The sequence below is a fragment of the Sceloporus occidentalis genome, unplaced genomic scaffold, assembly GCF_023333645.1.
Source record: "Sceloporus occidentalis isolate IW3139 unplaced genomic scaffold, rSceOcc1.0.p SCAF_4, whole genome shotgun sequence".
NCBI classification, from domain to species: Eukaryota; Metazoa; Chordata; class Lepidosauria; order Squamata; family Phrynosomatidae; genus Sceloporus; species Sceloporus occidentalis.
Window position 1 is genome coordinate 86,051,215 of NW_028316984.1, and position 23,008 is coordinate 86,074,222.

At 40.5% G+C, this 23,008-nt stretch overlaps 1 protein-coding gene across 1 annotated transcript in view; it reads right to left on the reverse strand.

The window, feature by feature from the left end:
• Positions 1 to 23,008, reverse strand: part of DDB1 (damage specific DNA binding protein 1) — a 36,096-nt gene that overhangs the window by 5,918 nt on the left and 7,170 nt on the right. The window contains exons 4-22 of the mRNA XM_089520724.1: positions 21,929 to 22,150; positions 14,893 to 15,007; positions 13,200 to 13,297; positions 11,483 to 11,641; positions 8,710 to 8,793; positions 7,586 to 7,702; positions 7,249 to 7,351; positions 6,598 to 6,673; positions 6,397 to 6,505; positions 6,070 to 6,248; positions 5,824 to 5,987; positions 5,628 to 5,735; positions 5,135 to 5,342; positions 4,658 to 4,753; positions 4,191 to 4,302; positions 2,790 to 2,913; positions 2,351 to 2,515; positions 1,094 to 1,188; positions 793 to 963 (exon numbers count right to left, since the gene is read on the reverse strand). Of these exons, the coding sequence (XP_089376850.1) occupies positions 793 to 963; positions 1,094 to 1,188; positions 2,351 to 2,515; positions 2,790 to 2,913; positions 4,191 to 4,302; positions 4,658 to 4,753; positions 5,135 to 5,342; positions 5,628 to 5,735; positions 5,824 to 5,987; positions 6,070 to 6,248; positions 6,397 to 6,505; positions 6,598 to 6,673; positions 7,249 to 7,351; positions 7,586 to 7,702; positions 8,710 to 8,793; positions 11,483 to 11,641; positions 13,200 to 13,297; positions 14,893 to 15,007; positions 21,929 to 22,150 (2,505 nt within the window). The remainder of the gene's footprint in view (positions 1 to 792; positions 964 to 1,093; positions 1,189 to 2,350; positions 2,516 to 2,789; positions 2,914 to 4,190; positions 4,303 to 4,657; positions 4,754 to 5,134; positions 5,343 to 5,627; positions 5,736 to 5,823; positions 5,988 to 6,069; positions 6,249 to 6,396; positions 6,506 to 6,597; positions 6,674 to 7,248; positions 7,352 to 7,585; positions 7,703 to 8,709; positions 8,794 to 11,482; positions 11,642 to 13,199; positions 13,298 to 14,892; positions 15,008 to 21,928; positions 22,151 to 23,008) is intronic.

Here is a 23,008-nt window from a genome sequence, read left to right on the forward strand (position 1 = left end):
CACCAATAAAACAGCACTGCTGCTGAGTTTTTGCACTTGAAAGGACAATCCACTACAACAGGGTGAAGCCAGTGAAAAAGAGTAACACTAGCAAGAACACATGTGCAAGAAACACTATGTAGCTCCAATCTCTGCCTCTGATGATCTGAAGGGGGAGACTACATTTCCATTTCAGATGTCACTTGTCTTAGGTGGGTTGTGCCTTGTACCTGTGCCTTTTACCCAATGTTTATCCTACATTCACCCTACATTTGGATTCTGGCCCAGGGTAGCTGAATATTTTATGGAGAAAGAAGTAACCTAAAGGTTAACTATGTAGCTAACCATGCATATGAGACACCTACTTTACTGTGTAATGCAAGGATGGGCAATTACATAAGTGTGTGGGGTACTCATGCCCCCCAGTGGACACTGGAAGTTTGCATCCTCTACTCCCATTTAATTTGGAAACATGGGGGCAATACTGTGATGTTCCCCCTGCCCTAGGTTGTTTGAGGCCTGCGAAAGAACGTTTTGAACCAGAAAATAAAATGGAAACACCGGGGGGGGGGGGGGACCTCAAAAAAAAAAAAAAAAAGACTGGGGGGAGGGTGCATATGGCCTTTCCCCACCCCTGATACAATGGTACAATCAGCCCTGGAAGCAGGTTTATCAATCCAGGTTTAAAGTCCTACTCATAATCATAATATGATAGTCAAAAAAGTTAGAATTCCCCACTCTCCCAATCAAATTGTTTTGTGACATCATGGCTCCAGACTGCTCCATCCATTGAGGTAGAAATAAAATTGCTACCTCTTCAAAGTTGCCTTCCATAGGCTTGTAGGCAAGCAAAAGGACGGAGCGCATTAGATCTCCCACTAAAATGAAGTCGCCCTTCGTCTTTACATAGAGTGCCATGATGTTGTTGTAATGATTGCATTCCGTGCGAAGCTCCTTCTCTGCTGTCCACTCATACAGCCGTACCTGATAGAACAAATCAGACTCATAAAAGTCAATGCTTAAACAAAGTCAGGTACAAGCCCACCAAGATCCCAAATGCTCTTCCTTCTGAATTAAGGAAGGGCAATAATGGAAGCGCCCTTGAGAACCTTACCGTGCTGTTTATGCTGGCTAAGAGTTTTCCATTGAATTCTACCATGGAATAGACTGCCCCTTTCACTTCTTTCTCAGCCACAGTCTGCAGTTTACCTAAGATACAGATCAATACAACAGAACTTGAAAAATGCACATGCTTCATAAGCTTCCTAAAATGGGAAGAGTTACACCCAAAGACCTAGACTGGAATGGTTGCAATGTTAAGCCCTATCCAAAGAAGTTGTGGCAATTACACAACAGACATTAACTCATATACAGCTCTTATTATCCCTCTGTTTACCTGAATCCTCTTGTGCTACTACAACACTAAGAAAGCACATCACAGATCAATATCCCAGTGCTTTTTCAATTATTATTAAATATACCCACATCAGCAACATAAGACCTTCAGAATAATTCCATCAAAAGCTTCCATTTTACTGGTGCAAACAAATCCTTTGTTGGGATGAACAACAAACAGTTATTAGGGTGTAAGCCTCTGAGCAGGAGCTGAATTGCTTTTATTTGTCTACAAAATGTTCTAGGAGACATTCAGGCTGAAGAAAAGAATATGAATGTGACAAAGAAATGAAAAACAAATTAGGAAGGACAAGAACTAAGGGGTTATTGTCTCTCTTAGAATGGGGCTACCTGATTTCTGTGTGCACATTTGAAGATCACCTCTGTCCACCTGTATTTCTGGGATCCTGAGACCAACCTCAAGAGGTCTTCCTCTGGATTTCCCAAACACATAAAGTGAGAGGAAATAAAAAATTGTACTTATTTTAGCAGTGGCACTCTGGGTCATGGAATGCTTTCCCCTAATTTAATCTACCTATTCTCTGAGGCTTCCGGTGCTAACTGAAGGCGACTTGCATCGGCTTTTGATTTTCCAAGACCTTTTAAACTCGTTTTTAAATCTATAATATATTTTTGTTGCTTCAGAAATGTTCATGATAATAGTATCATTTATTTTCTGTTGCATTAAATTTTGTGTAAAGTTGTTTTTTAATTACTGTAAGCAAGTATACAACAGGCAGCTTATAAATATTTCAGACTAACATGTTAGAAAACTATACACATTTCTCCTCATATTAAATAGATAAGGAAAGAAGACCCATGGCTTCTAGAAAAGAACAACAGAATTCAAGCTCTCCCATATGCTCAGGACAGTTCTCCTAGCAAAATAATAATGACCAGAGGGCCTTTAAAATGCAAAAATCTCAACAGCTCCTCAGTAGCAATGTGGAAACTTCATGAAACATCCAAGTCTTACCATCAGAATAGTGGAACACCACAATGCGGCCCTGCTTGGGTTCAGCCTCATCAGGATACACCATAGCTGTCCCCACGATAAAATATGTGTTTGGGTCTTTGCCCAGTTTGCAGGAGACCAGGCTTAGTGCATATTCATTTTGCAGGAACTGATGAGCATGAAGCACTGAAGATGAAAAGTGGAAAATTAAATTAATTTCCCAATGCTGTGGCTGGAGCAACCTGTGTGAAATACAGAACTATGAGAATCACCAGAAACCAAGGGATCCTAAACTACCCATTTAGAACTCAGAATCCATTATTGCATCTGCCACCAGTTACACCAACTCCACAGAACCCTGTTCTCACATCCCTAAATGCATCTCAAGTAGAAGATCTCCGAAAAGAAGCAAAATGTAATGTAGGAAATATACCTTCTTCACACGTGTTGGGAATAGTACCTTCAAATGTGTGTTGATCTATGATGAGCAGATTGTGGACTTCTACCTCTTCACCAAATGATGTCTCATGTGGGGCTGTGCTACTAGAGAACAGCTTGCTGGAACTCACACTGCTAGACAGGGCCTGAAACATGGAGAAAAGAGTAACTCTTTTAAACTATGAGCCATGGGAACACAGTTTAGAAGGAAAACAGGCATGTACAACTACGAGGAGGAAATATCCCAGCTTAAATGAATAAGGCAAGTTGATCGCCATAATGTACAAGAAGGAGAGAGGGCTTGCATCAGTAATCAAGATGTACCAAGCTTGTACAGACTAAGGCCATATTTGGAATGAGGGGAAGGAGACAATGGAAAGGGTCTGGAAGAGTGTTTACGGCACCATTAAGATAAAGCAGATTTAGTACTCCCAGGTTTCCTGTTTATTGAAGAGGTGCTTGGAAATTAGCCTAGAAGGAAAGAAATGCCAAGATGTCCTGGGGATCACCTCATAAGAAGAGACGGAGAAACTTATATAAACACAAGAAAACTAGGAGAACAAATAACTGGCCATGTCCCAATTTTCAGCCAGACTAAAATATTTCTGTTGTAAAACAGTAGCAATATCTAATTCCAAAAATAGGAAGGTTACAGAACTCTCCACTTTAAATCAGAATGTTGGGCAAAAGATGGTGGGTACACCTCACTAAACTAATCACATGACAACAGGGATAATCAGAAATGTGTGTGCCATATATTCACCAATATAGACTGGAGACCAGGGTTCAATTCCCAGCTCAGCCATGAAATCCACTGGGTGTCCTTGGGCAAGTCATACTCTCTTAGCCTCAGGGGAAGGCAATAGTAAACCTCCTCTGAACAAATCTTGCCAAGAAAATCACATGATAGGCTTGCCTTAGGGTCGGAAATGACTCAAAGGAACACAACAACCACAAAAAGTTACAAGTCATGTGACTGATGCCAGCTGTTTGTATGGTAGCCAGAATACATGCAGGATAGCCACCAGTTAGTGATTTACATAAAGGGTTACCTGCTTGCCCTTGCACACCATCCAAAAACTTCCCACCGCCTGACAACTGTCAAGCTCCAGGAAGACCCTCACAGCACCGTCACATACCCATGAGGAGAGGAAAGGCAATCTGGATGAGGACCTTCTGGGGGAAGGAAAAAGTGGGCACACTCCATCTGAGAGTGCATTCTCATTACTTTTCCCAAGCAAGCAGAGATCAAATTGTTCTCCATGGTCTGAACTACATCCCCTGTCCCTCCCTTCTCCACCAATAAGTGGCATCAGCATGTGCTCCTTCCAGGGATTGACAGCTACCAGATGGTAGAAGAAAATGGAAATGTGTGTGTAAAGCTATGTGGAGGTACAGGATCTTAGCCACACTATTCTTTTACCTGAGTACTTGCACTGGGCCTCAGTGCTGTGGTGCCTCCGCTGGCATCCTGGACTTCAATGCGACTGGACAGCACACCAAAACACTGAGATACTTCCTGATAGCAGATCTTCCTATATGACAAAAACAAACACATGGACAGGGAGAGAAAGGAAATAAATACATAAGTAGCAACATAGGAAATGAGTCTCATGCTAGTGCTCATTGGTAAACTGAATAATAGCCAGGGACACAGAAGTAGTTTCTCCCTACTCTACCTCCCCAAACCCCTTAAGAGACCTTAGTGCTCCAAACAGCAACAGCAGCAGCATTCTGCTGATTAATCACTCTGCATAGTTCTACGTGCCAGAAAAAGGGAGAATGCACTTTGAATAAGGAGAAGGGCAGCACATTTCTTCTGTTAATTTTCTGCAGTCTAAAATGAAAAGGCCTAACAAAATCCCAAGAACAGCTTCTTGCTCTGCTCACCTGGGTGATTCAAAAAGAGGAACAGTACGGATGTGGAGTTTCTGAATTTCGTCAATAGTGCCAATTGTCAAAGTGCTGTTGTTGGCCAAAGCGAGGCTGTAGAAGTAAAGACAAAGAAGGTTACATTTATTCCAGTATGTGGTTGTCTGATGAGAAAATCAAGTTTCCTCTTAAAAAGGAAGAAAAAATAAAATAGGAAGAGGGTTTTACAATAAGAAAAAGAGAAAATGCAAGATCCATGCTTTTCCTGTTAAGGTTTTACACCAGTTTAGGGGCAGGGAGAACACAGCCAGAGTCTTGAAGCAACACCAACCTATCAAACATTGAATAAAAAGGAAGAAAGTGGGGAGGGGCCTCTTCTTTCACACTTAGAAAACAAGGTGGAGAAAGATGCTGTGAACAGTCTCTCCTCAGTCAATAAGGAGTGTTCTGTGCTCTGCAGACCAATTGCACAGTAGAGGAACACAGCCCACTCACCTATCAGGGTACCCATCTGAGTTGAGAGGACACATGTAGTTCACCTCCTTAAGATTGACGTTGGAAAAGACCAGTTTGTGGTTGCTGCTGTAAATAACAGTTGGGCGGTCAGAGCAGGCGAATACATTGGTGGTGGAAAGGGAGCGAAACGTCCTTAAAACAGTGGGCTGGGTACCCAGAGTTACTTTCTTACGATCGCTCAGTAAACCTATTACAGTAAAGAACAATATCAGAGGTAAAACAGCAATAGAAATAGCAAAAAAAGATAAAATGAACTGAAGATCTCTTTATCTAGTAAACACCAGGATAATGGTGCAAAGGGAAAGCATGTTTTTTAACTGGAGGGGGAGGACCCTACACACAGATACACACATAAACATAAACACATCTATAAGAGATCTAACCATGAATTGCCTGGTGTCACATTTGGAATAGGCCTCTGCAGAATCTATGAGAAAAAGAAATGTTAACGACAGGGACAACTATAGCTTACCTGTCTCAATATTCAGCCCAAAATAGAAGAGAGCCCCATCCCCTAGGGCACACAGCAGATAATGGCTACTTTCAAAGGTAGTCATCAGAATGGAACGCGGTATAATCTCTGCAGAGAAAGGAATGGAATTTGTCAGGATCACATTTCTGAATATCCACCCGCCTCCCAATACAGAGTACACATAGGAAGCTCCTACCTCCTCCCAACATCTCCTTGTGTAACAGGTCAAATGAGGGGAGCTTAAGAATTCGGGCTGAGATATCAGTCCAAAGGCCAATAGCACACAGAGGGGACATCCCACTGGTGTCTCCTAAGGGAGTGATGTCCAGGCAGGCCACTTCATGCTCCATCTCTGTACAACTGAAAAGAAAGGAACATATCAATATTATAGCAGAACTAAAATTCAATACAAAACATTCCAGGGCAGAGGGTTCACACTGACCTTATTTGCTTGAGTTCCTGGGGGTGGATCTCTAGATAGTACAGCACTCTCCCTACAGCTACCACCACTTGACTGCTGTTGCAAGAAGCCACACTAATGTTCTTCCCATTTGGCTCTTTCCACTCACTTACAAGGGCCTTAGGCTCCTGAGTGACGAGTCGTACTGATGCAGATGTTATCTAAAATAAGAAACGTAATTGGATGTTTCTTCCCAACTCAAAGGCAACTGGTTTATTTGTCCATTGTCTATAAATGCCATACTGTCTCCCAGTACTGGCAAGACATCATGTTATCAAGATTTACCTTCAAGTAAAACTAGGCCATTACCTGGATTAACTGCTGATGAGCCACATTGCCACAGAAGAATGTTTGTTGATCATCCACAAATCCTGTCAATTCTGTTTCTTCTACTTCTTCTCCATTCAACATCAATACCCTGCAAGATGCAGGAAAATCAAATAAAACTCAGGAGACAACATTCAATCATCTTCAAGGTGGTAATCTCACAAAAGATCATTATTCAATTACCTGGTTTGTCCCACAAAGGACAGCACTAAGGTGTTATCAGTTTCATGGTGAGGATCTGATCTCAGAGGCCACAATCCTGCAGTGCAGAGACAAAAAATATTTTTTTTTAATTAAACATTTTTTAGAGGCCCTCAAAACGAAAAATACACCAACCAGATACCCACATACATACCTCTTTCCTTCTGAAACAGTACACATGGTCTGCCAATAATTCTTATTTTAGGCTTTGTATAACTTATTCTAACAACTACCCATGCAACAACACACCCTATACAATTTACCCCCATTTTAAGAATTTTCACAGAATAGAAAATGGGGCAGGAAATAAGAAATATGATGCTGAAAGTTAAAGAATGAAAAGGAAAATATGCCAACAGGGAAGATCACATGGCTGAACAGAAAAATGAGACATTGAAGGCTACAATCTTAGCTAGTCTGGCCTCTTAAGTCTTCAAAAAATACCTGCAGTTTTCTAAGGCTCTGTACAGAATCATGAGGGCTACAACTCTGCATTAAAACAAAGCTCAATTGTAAAATTTGATATGTGACTGACTGCCTTTGCAGTTGTTCAAAATTATAACTGGTTCCAATATGTACCACCATAAGTGAAGATGATGCCATAAATCATCAATCTGCATCAAAATGACACACCTTTAATCCCTGGAAGATCAATGCTGGCATGTTCATGAATTCCAATACCATTCCGGATGATCCTGAGAGAGCCCTCCTTAAAGGCACCAGAGCAGGTAACCAACTGTAGGAAATGGAGATTACTGTTAACACCTTCTCATGAGTCAGTCAATTTTTTCCAGCCTAACTTAATTCACAGAATTATTGTGAGAGCAAAATGTATGTCTTTTGAAAAAGGAGACTCAAATATACAGCTCAAAGAAATTTAAGACACAAGATAGGATTAAAATGTGCTTCAAAAAGTCTTCTCCTAGTGAGAGTAGATATCCAAATATATGGAAGGAAGAATGAAATTTACCTGCCCTTGGCCTTGTCTCTCAAGATCTACCACACACATGTCTACAATGGGTCCAAGGTTGGTGAAGGTTTCCATAGCCACAACATATGAGCCTTGTTCATTACTGTCGACATTGAGCTGGGAATAGAGATAAGATTATTATACTCTTCCACAAAATCACATCAATGCAGGAAAATGACACAAATGCTAAATACTATAAACTATGAGAGGTGGTGAAAATAAATATAGAGTCCCCACACTGTGATAAATGGGAATCCCTCCATTTATCAGAACTTTCTTCTCAGATAACAAAAGTATTAAACATTGGGAAAGGTACATTTTAATGAGGGTTACATCACAGGTGATGAGATGGTAACTGTCCAATGAGATGGGGAGTTGGAAACCTTCAAGATGCTTCTGAGAGGTTTTTAAAAGCCTGGATGCTACACGATGCATTGGTCTGCCTTTTTGGGTCTACCTTCCTGCCTGCCAGCTTGTCTTTTGGCTGAGAAGGCCTCTGACTCTCCTGAGGCAAACCATGAGGGAGCTGTTGGAGCTGGAGAATGGAGTCCAGGCTCCCATGTATCCAGAAACATCAAGGACTACAAATCCCATTTGAGATGTGAGGAATATTAGGAACATGTACTACTCAGTGGTGTTAGATTTTTGGTTTGTTTTATTGGTTTGGCTGAAATGATTGTATTCTATAACTTACAGTTTCTGTTTGTGCCTGGAGGACAAGTTGGTCCTTCATGTAGTGATACTCTTTTGCTCTAGAACTGCTTTTCTTTAAAGTACTCTGCTCTTGCACTCGTTTTCACATGCTTTTAGCTTGGCTAGTTTTTTCCTAAGTTGGCAAGGGAAAGTATCTGTGGAAATCCCCAGCAAAGTCCTGATGTGTTGCTGGGATAGGAGAGGATTATTCATCATGTGGCAGCAGCAAGGTTTATTTTAGATAAAGGGGTGGGGTGGTCTTGGGGGTTCCATCCAGCTCAGCAGGAGTGGAGGGGGGTCCAGAGAACCATAACATGGCATCAGAACCATAACACACACCTATGCCATTTAAGTATGCAGTAAGCACAAGGTAAGTAAATAACGTTAGATAGCAGCCAAATTTAGCAAGTTCAGCAAGGACTACTCTTTACCTTCACAAGTTGGGAATCTCCAAGCCGAGAGCCAACAAATACAACACCATTGTCCAAGTAAGTCAGGCATTCTGCAATGGATGTCTAAAGGTGAACAAGGTAGAGAACAAGGTGTAAAACTTTTTAAACAGTTAAATATTTTTAAGACTGTACAATGCAATTATACTAACGAAGATAAAAGATTGCCAGTCTGCCAGCTCTGAAATGTGCCAGGTCTTCTGACTATCCAATAGAACACAACGAAACAACATTTTTGTCATTTTTGGTAACATTTCCCTTGTTCTTTACATTATAAATGCTTTGAGCTAGTTTTCAATTTAATCCTGTTCTGAATATGACAGCTCAATTTTGTTTAATATTACAATTGTTTTTAGATGTATAAAAATATAATTTTTTTAGATGTCTAGGGATGTGATGGCTTAGTGGTTAAGACACCAATTCTGATGATTGGAAGACCGGAAGGTCGAGGCCTGAGTGCTGCATAATGGGGTGTAACCATATGCTTTGCTTCGGGAAATTATTAGCTCAGTGGGGTTACTTAGCCTGGGGTTTTCTCTATGTTTACAGAGGTGAGAGGCAAACAAAACCACATAGACAAATACTCATATTTTATTAAGGGGAAAACACACACACACACACTTTATATATACTCTCACAAGCACACAGAACTGAGAAATAAAGGTGTTAGTGTGGAACAGAATCAGCCTTCTAATGAAGATATTTTATCTAATGGATGCAGCTCCTGATGCAGATGGTCTTGGAAGGATGGTAGGGACTCTCCCTGGCCATGTGCGTTTGGCCAGCGAAAGAGGGGTCTAGCAGAGTGGAAACTGGCAGCATGTCTGCCTGTAAAGCAAGCTAGTCCACTGAACAAAGGGAAGGTCAGGATTTAAATAGAGTTTTTGTGCCCTGGGGGCCAATTCCAGAGGCTGTATGGCCAAATGGTCTAAATCTTTGCTAAGGATCTTCCAAGGGTGAGAACTGGGGGTATAAACGGGCACATTATCTTGTCGGTCCTGGTAGACAAAGATGTTTACCCTGGTGGGGATCATCTCACCTTCCATGATCAGATCACAACTTACTTCCTTTGTTAGATCCAAAACTAAACTTCCCCCCTTGGGCAACTCCTAAGCTGGCCGACGTGGCTCTCTAGTTTCCAGCTAATGGTATTCACATTAGGATCATAGAGGTGGGGTTCACAATAATTATAGTATCAAACAAGGAGGAGTAGAATGAAGCCCAGCCCCCCATAACAGGGGTGAGCTCCTGTCACTAGTCCCAGCTTCTGCCAACCTAGCAGTTCGAAATCATGCAAATTCAAGTAGATAAATAGGTACCACTTCAGTGGGAAGGTAACAGCATTAGTGGAGTCATGCTGGCCACATGACCACCAGAGGAGTCCTCAGACAACACTGGCTTGCTGGCTTAGTAACCAAGATGAGCACTGACCCCTACGGTCGGTTACAACTAGACATTCATATCAAGGGACTACTTTTACCTTTTTTAGATGGATTCTGTTTTAATCTATATTGTAAACTACCTTGTGTCGTACAAGATGAGATATAAATAAAACACTGTAAACAAATAAGCTAAAAGTTTGAAGGAGGAAACAGAGATTGAATCCATACAACAATAAAATTTGGGGGGAAGCATCTGACAAGCCATGCTTTTCCAGTCTCATCATTTTCAGAGGACCGTTGAGAACTAACAGAGATGTTTATCACACTATGCTCTTAAAGAGGTACTATTCCAGTGTGACTCCTCTAGCTGCCTCCTGTTGCATGCTGGGATTGGCAGTTTTAAGGAGGGGTATTTAGAATTCTCAGGCAGAGAAGTTCAGCTCCTTAAAACTGCCAATCCCAGCATGCAACAGGAGGCTGCTAGACGAGTCACACTGGAATAGTAGCTCTTTAAGAGCATAGTGTGATAAACATCATAGTGTGCTGGTGAACGGTTAGGCTTCAAATCCCCGCTCGACCATGGAAAACCATTGGGTGGCTTTGGACAAGTCATGCTCTCAGTCTCAAAGGAAGGAATAGGCAAACCCCATCTGAGCAAATCTTGCTAAGGAAATCCCTTAACAGGGTCACCATAAGTTGGAAATTACTTGAAAGTTACACAACAACATCATAAAGTCAATACATTTCTCTAAGAGTCTTTCATCAATGTCCAGATATACATGTTCCATATGTCTGCCTCTGTGTTTATGGGAGAGGGGAGGGTGATGAGCTAGGATGATGTAGTTTGACTGTTGGACTACAACTTCAGGAGACCAGGGATCAAATCCTTGCTCAGTCATAGACACTTGCTGGGTAAACTTGGGCAAATTACACTCTCTCAGCCTTAAAGGAAGACAATGGCAAACTTCCTCTGAATAAATCTTGCTAAGAAAGATAGGCTCACCATAATATGGAGTTAACTTAAAGGCAATAACAACAATATATGAAATAAGTTGAAAATCTGAAAAACATATATATCTATGATGAAGTCTCAAGGAGTAAATCTGTGAGAAAGTCACAAGGGTAGATACTTAATGTCTTACTATATGGATTCCAACAGACGATTTTCTAGATAACAAAAGACTCCTGAATATGGTAGGTTTAGCTCTCTTAATGCAACTGAGATGCAAAACTTTAGAGCAGATCAATGAAAACTGCTGTTTGCAAAAGACTCAAATTCTCCTGGGGACCCTCTTTCCCAGCCTTCTTAACTTCCCAAGTACCTGTTCCAGCTTGAACTACCACCATAACCAGAATGGAAGAATGAGACTTACTTCTCCAAGTAGCTCCACACGCAAATCCTTTAGACTTACACCACCATCCATCTGTTCCTCCTTCTCCAACAGCAGCATGAACAGGCGACCCTCCATGTCCCCCAGAAGGTAACGAGAACCATTTGGATCCACACGGTTGTGACATACAATTGTACTTTGCTGTTTCACAAAACAGGCATAATTCAGAACTCTTTCAACAGATAAGATGATGTTTACAGTGAACCATCCTCACCAAATACTCTGATTATTCTACTAGAAAAAGTGTCTCAGGACTGAAAAGTATTGGAAAGGCTTAAACAAATTGGGAAAACACAACAGAACTATGTATTAACAAACAAGTTTACTGCATTTTATCATTTTCATGTGCCCCAGATATTCTTGTTAATGAATACTTCCACTTGTAGCTGTATTACTGATATGCCATTACATTTCACCCTATGTCTGTTACTTCAAGTAGTATCTGCCATGTTTATCTATAGGTTGCTGTGTCTGCCAGCTGTAGCTATTAGTTCCTCCTAACAAGTAAGCAAAATTGTATATAAATGTAGGGCCTAAACATTACAGATTAACAGAATTCGCGTTATTTAGTGCTTTAAGTGGTCATTTTTGTGTGAGTTCCTGTCTTACGTTTTCCAAGATAATAAAATAAAAGTATGACTTCAGGGTGAGTATTCTTGGGAATGACCCAATAACAATTTTCAACAGCTGCTACATGAGAGGCTATTTCTCCTGAATGGTCACAGAGGAAAGTTCCTAAAAGGCATTTTTACCCTTCAGAAGAGGTGGGAATTGTGAGCAATTCTACGTGTTGCTGGATCACATTTTCCATCATTCCTCACTATCAGCTTTGCAGGTTGGGGTGGCTGAGAGCTCCAGTCCAAGGGCTTCTCTAAGACCACACAATCTCTATTCCTGCTTTAGAACTGTAGAGTCAAAAGCAGAGCAGGGCAAATGGTAGCTCTCCGCACATTTTGGACTCTACCCCCAATCACTGTCTCCCAGCCTGGCCAATGATTATGGTTCAATTCTGAGCTGCTCTCATTTGTTCACAGTTTTGAAAAACACTGCCATTATTTTTCCTTACTTGCTGCTTAGCTAAATAAGCTCTCTTTTATTTTCTGCAATGATCCCAGAAATGGCAGTGTCAGTGCCAAAATCACATATTATGTTGCCTACATGTTTTAGCTACAAGTAGACTTCATGGCAGACAAACAAAATTGAATTACACTCTTTATAGCAGAGTCTGCTTCCCAGATTGGTCATGTGGGTGATCCTAGCAATCAGGAGTCCCTGAATAGACTTTGTTTGCTCTCAGAGAAATGACAGCACTCCTTGAAAAGGCAAGCCCTTATGCCTTTCTGCAGCAATCTGACCACCTCAAATTTCAGAGAGCTTTCAATACAAAGCAACAGTGTACGTGAGAATACTCCCTCCTTCCAATTTCAATTCAGCTGTAACACAGTCTGTATACTATACCAACTTTGATACATGTATACATGAGTGTGCATGAAGCTGAAGAGTGGGTGATAGCCGGAGCTCTGAATCAATGGTTCCCAAACTGGTTCTCTAACTGTTTTAGACTTCAGCTCCTGGAAACCCCAGTCAGCTTGGCCAACAGTCAGGAATTCTGGGGGCTGAAGTGAAAAACATCTGGAAGAATAAAGTTTGAAAAGGACTGCTCTAAATCAACATCTTCCAAATAGAAACATGCACTCACCTTGATAATGGGTGGGGCTATAGCCAGATATTTATCACCATTGTGGTAGGTGATGGATTCTTGTCCAATAATAATAGCCCCTCCAAATGGTTCAGGCACTGCAAGGAAGAGGTTTGGAGCATGGAAATGAGAAGCACATAGGATTGCCAGCAGAAGGAATGCACAACTAACGAACTACCAGAGAAAGGTGAAGAAGAATGAACTCCTTTGCCCCTCTCTTTACATTCTGTGTGGGATCATCCCATCTTTGCTTACTGTAGACTTAATTATATTCTCACCTAACCGCTCTTTGATACACACAGAATCTCCTTTTCATCACAGAATGACAGCCACCTTTTCAAAGGAACAAAGCAGTTTGTAAGTAGACTGAATGTACACTAACGACTAAGAGAGAAGTAAAATAAACTAAGAAGAACTTACAGAAGTCAACAAGCTAACTTTATGTTTAATTATATAATGATGATATTGCTTCTCAGTCCTTAACAGAAGTAAGAACTTTAATTTCATATTCCACTTCTCCTTCCTCAGCTGAATTTGCTCTTGGATAGCTATTATTAGGCCACATTACATAAAATACAGTAGAAAAACAAATACATGAATTTTACAGGTTTCTACAGCCCAGCCTTTCAAAACTACCCACTACCACCAGCTATCCTTACCATATCAATTTGCACTCCAGTTCTCAAAGGTTTTTCTTTTTAACTCATTTCCCTGTTTGATTCTTAGTGATTTAAATGCATGGGGTCCTCCAGAAAACAAACACCTTAAAGATATGATTCATGAACTACTAGTGTTGGCATTTTTGGACTATACAAAAGTAGTATGCTAATCTGACAGTTTTCTGCTTTGACTCAAGCAAATTTGTGTGCATTCTCTTTTGATAAAAAAAGAAGTAGATACAGGTTCTTGCATGCAACATTCAGGTGGAGAACATAATGCATAGGTAGACACATAAAGGTTACAGGTAAAACTGGAGTCATATATGCAGCTGACCTTTTTTGCCCTCCATTTTAACATCAGGCAGTGCTGACCAAGCTATATGTGTGGTTCAGCTGCTTTCTTCATCTTTTCGTTTCAAAAGTATGGGAGCAATGGATCGTTTTGTTTTGTTCATTAAACAAGAGATACAAAACCATCACACCATCACAAAGTGAGATTTAGAGAGGAGCAGCAACACAGGAGACTAATGCCACCAACATTAACATTTGCAAACATTCATAAATTGAGAGTGGGCTGGCTTATAACAGTTTCACTGTAAAAGTCTCCTCTCTGCATGCTTCAATACATGGCTACATTTAGATGAGTTGAAAAGGGGTGAAGGACAATAACACAAGAGCATAATGGAGCAAAGTGCCTTTTAATAGCCTGTGGTTGTTATGATTTAGCAACCAATCCATAACTACTATTTTTTTGTATGTGTCATTGTACGCAAACATTTAAGGAGTGACTATAGGAAATTCACTAGATTTTTTAAAAGGATCTCCCAGGAGGAAAAACATGTGATGGGACAGTAGTGAATAAAATACTCAGCTGTTGACATGAATGCCATCAGCAAAACGAAAAGCAGTCAACACAAAATGACTGCAGAAAAAATGTCGCTAACACGCTAGAAAGATAAAGAAAGCTGGCTTACTAATTGTAGCTTTTTAGCTCTTGGTATCTGCTAATAGATCATTTATGAGCATGACCCTACCTGCAATTACCATGGAGGCTTCTGCCTCCACATTCTCCTGTTTCCAGGGCCCCTTGTTAAACTCCTTCTCTCGTAAGGACACTTCGTATGTCTTGACGTGGCGACCCTGTGGATCCTGGAGAGATGGGAGACAAGAGACATTGTCATTTCAGGAAAAAGTACTACACTGCACTTATTTTATAACAAGTAAGATGAAAAAGTACCCAAGGTTGTGTCTATGTCCTTTAAAAATAACTGACTTTGTAAAGAGGAAAAGTTACCAAAACTCTAACCCTCCCTATCACCTTGCAAAAATTAAGAAGCAGCAAAGAATAATTAGCATTACTGTTATTTAATTAAAGTAATTTGAAAATCTAAAAGGAGCAACTTTGTTCCACAAAGTAAGAGGGAGTTTCTCTACGTCTGAAGAATGCTATTCTCATACCAGTGCTGCCAATGGGAGTTGGAACATTATGTAACCTGGACATTATTTGCAGACCCAAGGAACAAATCTTTCTGAGTAAAACTGAATAGGTAACAATAACTTCTTGTCCCATGTTCACCAACTAACATCTCCTCATTTCAACTACATCTTCGATTTTCAGGTAAGTATTGCTGTTAAGATTTCAGTGTCTCATATTTCACTTAGGTAAGAGCTACAATCTTCCGGTTAAAACTCTGACTAAATATGTGCAGACAAAGGGCAAATTCCAAATTTAAAATGAAAAACAAGCTAGCCAGGATCCAAAGAGCTAAACAATTAATTCTACTAATACATAGCAGCTTTGAATGTGTGTGTTTTTAACAGCATCCCTCGCCCCTCGGTGAATGCCAAAATACTGATACTAGTGATCGTGAATGTGGAACCAATAAAGGACAGACACCCTGGGATAACAAAGAAAATAAGAATTACGTTAGTGCAATAAAAGTACAAGCTTGCAACATTTTTACTTGTTTCCCCTTTTAACTCAAAAGAGGGGCTGGTTCACTGAGAATTCAAATGCCGTTTTGCCTGCCTCTCTTATGGGTAAAAGAGGTGAATATTTTTATTTTTATTTTTTGCAAGAAAGAAGCACCTCCTGGCTATTCTACTAGCTCACTTGATTTATATGGTGAGTGTACAGGAAGCTTTGCTTTCTGTGCATTCAGCACAGAGTCACAGTGAGCTGGCATTATAGGGCTCAAGTAATATGGCCCTTCACTGCTGACCCAATTCATTTCATCCAGTACAGAAGCTTAGTGGGGCTGGTTCCAAAAGCACAGATCACTCTGTCTTGTAGCCATCAGCCACCTTAATTTTATGATAGATGCCTGGTAGATAAATACCAGTACAGTAGAGTCTAGTTTATAAGCCAAGCAAGTTAGCAGTAAAGATAGGGATTATCCCACTCCTCTGCTGTTAGCTTACTATACTTCTGCGTAAGGCAGACAGCAGGGACTGGACCTCTTGCACATCCTGCATAAAAACCAAGATGACTGATGGCAGAAGCATGAAACATTCTGTCCCACAAGAACATGTTCTGGTGCAAGATGTAGAGGGTGTTTGTGATAGGCTGGCAGCTGAAGAGCAGAGTATCTCTTCCTTACACCAACAGGATCTTCCTAACTTGTATTGACAGTATGGAAACACAGTGGGCTGCTAGAGGAGAGATGAAAGACTACCTGCATCTGCCAAAAACCTAACAGGGCTCTCTGCTGGGCTGGGATAAGCATGATTCCTTTTCTCTCCCACAGCACATAAATGCAACAGGCTAAAGGAGAAGGGGCTAAGTGGGGTTTAGGGAAGGAGAATTCTCATGAACAAATTAAACAGACAGAAATAAGTACTGATGATATTTTTATTGGGCCAATGATAGTGTGTGTGTGTGTGTTTGTTTTTTTTAAATGAAAACTATCCTCCCAAATATAAGTCGTTGATCATGGCAGAAACCCAAATCTAAAACCTGGTTAACCCATGAGCAAAAGATGACTTCTATGAACTATAGCATTTTGCAAACCAATTTAATGATTGTAAACCCTTTATTGTTATGATTTATGGTGTCTGCAAAAATGATATAACAAGAAATACTGTTATGGATTATTGCTAGATTATCTGGAGATCTTCTCATTACTTATGAATTAAATCATATTTGGTTAATAATGATGGACAATTATGATAACCAGATAGGATTAGTTCATAGTCTGAGTGACAGGAACAGTCCTAAATAATTAAGCAACAGACTATACTCAACAACATATTGGACTGGATGGCCCTTGTGGTCTCTTCCAACTCTACAAATCTATATTTATCACTGAATCATTGCAGCATACTGTAGACCAGTGATACGCAAACCTTTTACCCTTGGGACCTCCCCGTAATATCTAATGTGGACATCCCCCTGGCACTCGATGTAGTATATGAATAAAAATATTTTATTTATTTAGTGTGCGTATTTTATTTGCACATTCATGTATATTCATATAATATAATAATACAATTTATTTATATCCCGCCTCCCTGTGTAGCACAACCGGGGCAGCTTACATATTAAAATATACAATCCCCAACCCCAATATCCCAGGAAATAGCACTGTTCAAATTAGAACAGTTTTATTTGCGTAAATTCAGTATTTAACTCCACACATAAAAAAGTTTGGGAGAAGGAGAAGAAATCCAAGCTCCAAATCTCACATCCTTCTTAAGCAACTCTTGCACCCTCTTCTGAAAACCACTTCTGGACACCATTATACTAATGAAAAGAAGCAACAGGCAGGAATGGGAGCAATATTACCTTTCAAAGAACAACACAAAAAGGATGTTTAAAGTTCAGCATTTTCTGGCTCATTGTCCTTCCATTAATATTCTGGCATTAAGATCAGGTTTTCAAGAATAATCCTCAGACTGGAACAAATTCTAGCCTGTTTCAGATGCAACATGCTGTTTGTGCACTGAACTCTGGAAGTCCCATGAGGACCTTTGATCAGATGTGATCTAAGTGTGTCCAAGAAGTATGAAAAGAGTGAGAGGGTGAAACTACAGACCTCCAATCCACCCTTCCATTGTCCTAAGTGTTTGAATAATAGGGATTCTAGATAGAAGATGGAAGACTCTACTATCCATGGAGACGCTCCATGTAAGTTGGAACCCTAGAATTAGGTTTCCAAATCTCTTCGAGAGCCTCCATGGACAGTAGAGACTTTTTGATTCAGCCTGATGTCCTCCATACATAAAGAGGAGATGGAGATGGAGGAGTTTGGGACAAGGCTAATGTGCTTCTCCTCCTCACATGTTGTATAAACATGCTTTTGATCACTCCTGAAGAGGAGTATTGAGAAATCTGAATTTGGGGGCTACATTTTGAGGTTGCAAAGCCTGATCAAACCATGTTTTGTATGAAGTATTTAAACCACACTTTACTAATTCAACCATCCCAGGGAAACTGTAGTGTAACAAACCCAGAAGACCCTTTGCAGAAAAAAAAGGGCAACACTTGAATTTCAACCCAGCTCCAGCAAACCATTTGGCTAGACCAGGTACATGTCATCTGAACAGGCTCCCTGTCTCTTAGGCAAGGACTAGAATAGTTATAAGAACAGGAATATTTAAAGCATCATGACAAGATGAGAAAAGCGTAAGTGGGACAAATCAGTGAAGAGCTATAGCCAGGAAAATGCAAAAACAGCCAGACTTTTCATAACAGATCTGTGACGAATATTTATCTAGTGTAAGATCCAAACCATATGTCATGAAATTACATTTAATATGGTTATAAGAAGGCCTAAAACAACCCCTCCCATCTTCAGAAACAGTATTAAACAGCTTATGAAAGAATGAACAAGATGAATAAAATGCCTTTCTCTAATGAAAAACATCAGCTATGGTATATTAAGCAGTTTGTTGGCAGACATGCCAGCTATCTACCACTGCCACTTATGCAAGAATGGCTAGCTCATTATGAAACAGAGCAACATAGTCAACAAGCGTTAATGTAAGTTTTTGAAGGTTTATGACATCTAACCTCTTTTGTATTCCACTTTACTCTGATTTTGTCTCCACAACTATGTAACATTTATACCTGAAGCTTTCATACTGTACCCCATCACAACATCTGATTAAGTGAAATGCAATCCACAAGAGTGCATGCTAAAATAAACCAATTAAAGTTGCCACAGAACTCTTTCCTTCACCTCCTGTTCCCTACTTTTTATAATGAAACACACTAACAGAGCTAACTGAATATTTTTATACCTCAGTTAGGAATATTACTGGTTTTCTGAATTAGTATGAACTTGCTCCTTTAGTAATAATCCTTTTCATGGAGTAGGTTTGTATAACAAATATTTTGGACCCTCCCTAAAATGGGAGCACCACATACTTTGCTGCCACGTAGGGGGCATTTATTGGATAGATAGTTGTAGCACAGCAATGAAGGGACCCACTTTGACACAGCAAAAGCCTAAATTATTTCTTGCTGTTATTATGTGTCTTCAAGTTGAACCCAATTTATGGTTTTCTTGGCAGGATTTATTCAGAGGTTGTTTGCCATCTCTACAGCAACTGCTATAACCTTGCTTAGCTTCTCAGATCAGACCGGATCTGGTGCCTTCAGAGTATTTAGGCAGCCCAATACCAGAATTAAAACTTTTGAAAGTAAGAATGTCAGACAAGTAAGCTCTTAATGTGAAGGAAAATCTGTGGTGATGCACTATGTGACCTAGAGGACCAACAGCACAAGAAAAAGGTATACACTGGTGCCTCGGGATACGAAATGATCGGGTTACGAAATTTCCGGGATACAAAAAAGTTGGATTGGCAAAAACTGTTTCGGGTTACGAAATATTTTTCGGGTTACGAAATTCATTTCGGCGCGAAATTCAAATGCTGCAAAGTGCAGCTATAGGCTTTCCAGTGCTAACGGATTATTTTTCGGGTTACGAAATTTTCGGGTTACGAAAGGAATGGCGGAACGAATTAATTTCGTAACCCGAGGCACCAGTGTAAACACAAAAGGTGGAAATGTTGCTGTATGCAAATAAAATAGTTAAACTACATACAACAAGCATGTTTTGAGCAATTTGGAATCTCATTTATTTACTTATAGATGCCGCCTTTTGTGATGCTTAAAAATAACAACATAGTACAATTTTAAAACACAATTAAAATAATACATTAATATAATATTAATATAGCGAAAGGAAAGCAGGGAGGGGGGCAGCCTAGCCTTCTGCAGAAGGACGTTTCAGCAGGTGGAACTGAACTGAGGTCCAAAACACACTGCAGAAATAATCCAGTTTGAGACTGCTTTAACTGCTCTGGCTCAATGCTAGAGAATTCGGGGAACTAATTATTATTATTATTATTATTATCATCATCATTATTATTATTATTATTATTATTATTCATACCCCGCTCTTCAGCCAAAAGGTTATCAAAACTGTAGTTTTGTGAGACATTTAGCCTTCTCTATCACAGAGCTCTGGTGCCACAATAAACTACAATTCCCAGAATTCTCTAGCACTGAGCTGGGAGAGTTAAATCCGTCCAAACTGGATTATTTCTGCAGCATTTTTTGGACCTGAGAAGGCTCCCTCTCATGTCCTCGCCAAATGAGCCGGTGGTGGTGGTGGGACTGAGAAAAAGCCTTTTCCTAAAGATCTTAAAGTTCTGGCAGGGTCATATGACGAGATATGGTCTTTCAAACAGATGGACCTAAGCTGTATAGGGATTTATTGGTCATGACCATCATCCATGAATCACCTTTTGTTAGGCTGTAAGAACATATGAAAGGTCATGTTGGGTCAGACTCAAAGTCTACATTAACTAGTGCAGCATTCCATTCAGTTCATACAGTAACCAATCTATAACCTAAGAGATTCTACAAGCAGGACATCAACATCCTTCTTTTCATATTCCCCACAACATATAGACAGATACAAATATACAGTTGGCCCTCCATAAATCACATTCTGCATCCATGATTCAACCATTCATGGCTTGAAAATATTTTTTAAAAAATCCAAAAAGCAAACCTTGATTTTACCATTTTATAAAATGGTATAAAATGCGGGGTGTGAAAATCAAAGCCCAGTAGTTGCCAAGCCCCCACTGTAGATCTAGATCCCTCCACAAAGTGAATCATTCACGAATCTGATTAATGATTACTGTATTTACCATTGCCTCTGCTGCTGCCCTATGCCACTTTTAACAGGGTCTTAGTTAACACTAATGTCTCTGGGAGGAAATTAAAATGGCGGGGTGACTGGGCCTGGCCATACGCGCTCATACGTAGACAGAGGAGGGTATGGGAATGGGATAGGGGAGCATGAGGCAGTAGGGCATGAGCATTTCCTTACTCATGTGAGCAAGAAAGAAGGTGCTGGACCTGGCCACATGCATGGGCAAACAATGGGAAACATGAGAGGGAGGGTATGTGCATTTCTTTGCTCACAAGGGACGAGGTGAAGAGAAGGAATGGAGAGAGCGTGAGAAGGGAGGGAATGCTTCCCTCACTCACACAGATGGGTGGGGAGGAAGAGGATGGATTGGGTGACCTCCTTTCTCCCTCTTCTTGTCCCCCCTCCCCTTTCCAGCAAGTGAGGGAATGTGCATGCAGCTAGGCCACCTACCCTACCAGTATAGGTATGTTTGTGTATGTTAAATCTTGTTGCGGAGGGCTAGAGATACAGTATTTGTGGTTTTTGCACTTTCACAAGGGTTCTGTATCCCTAATCCCTGTGAAAACTGAGAGCCAACTGTACACACATATACACTATCTCTTGCACTAAAAATAGCTATCTATCCATTATAAGCAATAGTCATCAACAGTCTTATCTTCTATTCAATCCATTTTTAAAAGCACCCCACTTAGCAGTTATCACTATATCTTGTCAAAGATCCACAGTTCAACTATGTGCTCTGTAATTCCTTTTTATCTCTTTTGAATTTCTCACCATTCAGTTACAGTGGATAACCTCGGTTTCTAATATTACAAGTGATATTCTAATATTCAAAGACTACTGATTACCACTAGCCCTAGCCAATTGTTTCCATTCCAACACAGAAAACCACCATGCTTACCTGGTAGACAAAACAGATGGTGGGGGCCTGGCACCCATACAAGAACTTGACATCAATGACCTGCAGTTCCTCTAGTCGAATATTAAAAGCTTTTAATTCCTTATTTTCCCGTTCCAGAGGAATCACTTTGAAGAGGCCGTCATAGAGACGCAGTCCAATCATCCTGCACTCAGGGTCAATTATACCAATTATCCCAGTTTCTGAAGGACGACCAATACGATCCTAGAAGGCAGCAGGAAAAAATACAAATATTCACAGCAAGTTCTATATCTGCTAAGGAGCTGCATGTTCAATGAAATATGCACAATCAAACCCACTGAAAACCATCAAATTGGCAACTGTGCACTGTTCCATGTATGGGGGAAAAAACTTTTTTATTTGCCATTCACCTATACAACCCTTGTGTGTATGCATGTGCATTCAAGCCGTCTGTTGGCTTACAGCAACTACAATCATTATATAGGGTTTTCTTGAGCAAGGAATACTCAGAGGTGCTTTTGCGAGTTCCTTCCTCTGAGGTATAGCCCACAGCATCTGGTATTTGTTGGCAATTTACCAGCCAAGTACTAATCAGGGCTAACCCTTTTTAGCTTCCAAGATCAGACAGAATCTGGCACCTTTAAGATATTTTGGCCTTATACCACTCTTACACTAGGGAGTAATTTTTTTCTGTTGGAAGTTCTGTGCCTTACAAGTGGTAGCAATCAATCACCACTCCTTCAAATATCTTGCAAGTGAATCGTGGTTTTTGGCATGGATAGGTCACTATGGCCCAGAACAGACGGGTGGGATGGAGCGTCCTGGGATCATGATGATTGGATGGCCTGCTCCAAAAGTGGCCCGCTGCAGCTGGTCCCAACCCATGCTACCAGGAGTTGGTTTATCCTGGCTCCTTTTAGGCATGGCATTAGAGCAGCTTCAGACTGCTTTGGGGTGTGCGTCAACTAAACACTACACCCTGGACACCGCTTCTTTTGGCCTGTCTGTTCTGGGCCTATGGCAAATATTTATAATAGCAACTTTATGTTGGTCCATCTGGTCCACGGCTGTCAGTACTAAATTGTTCTGCATAACTTGCAT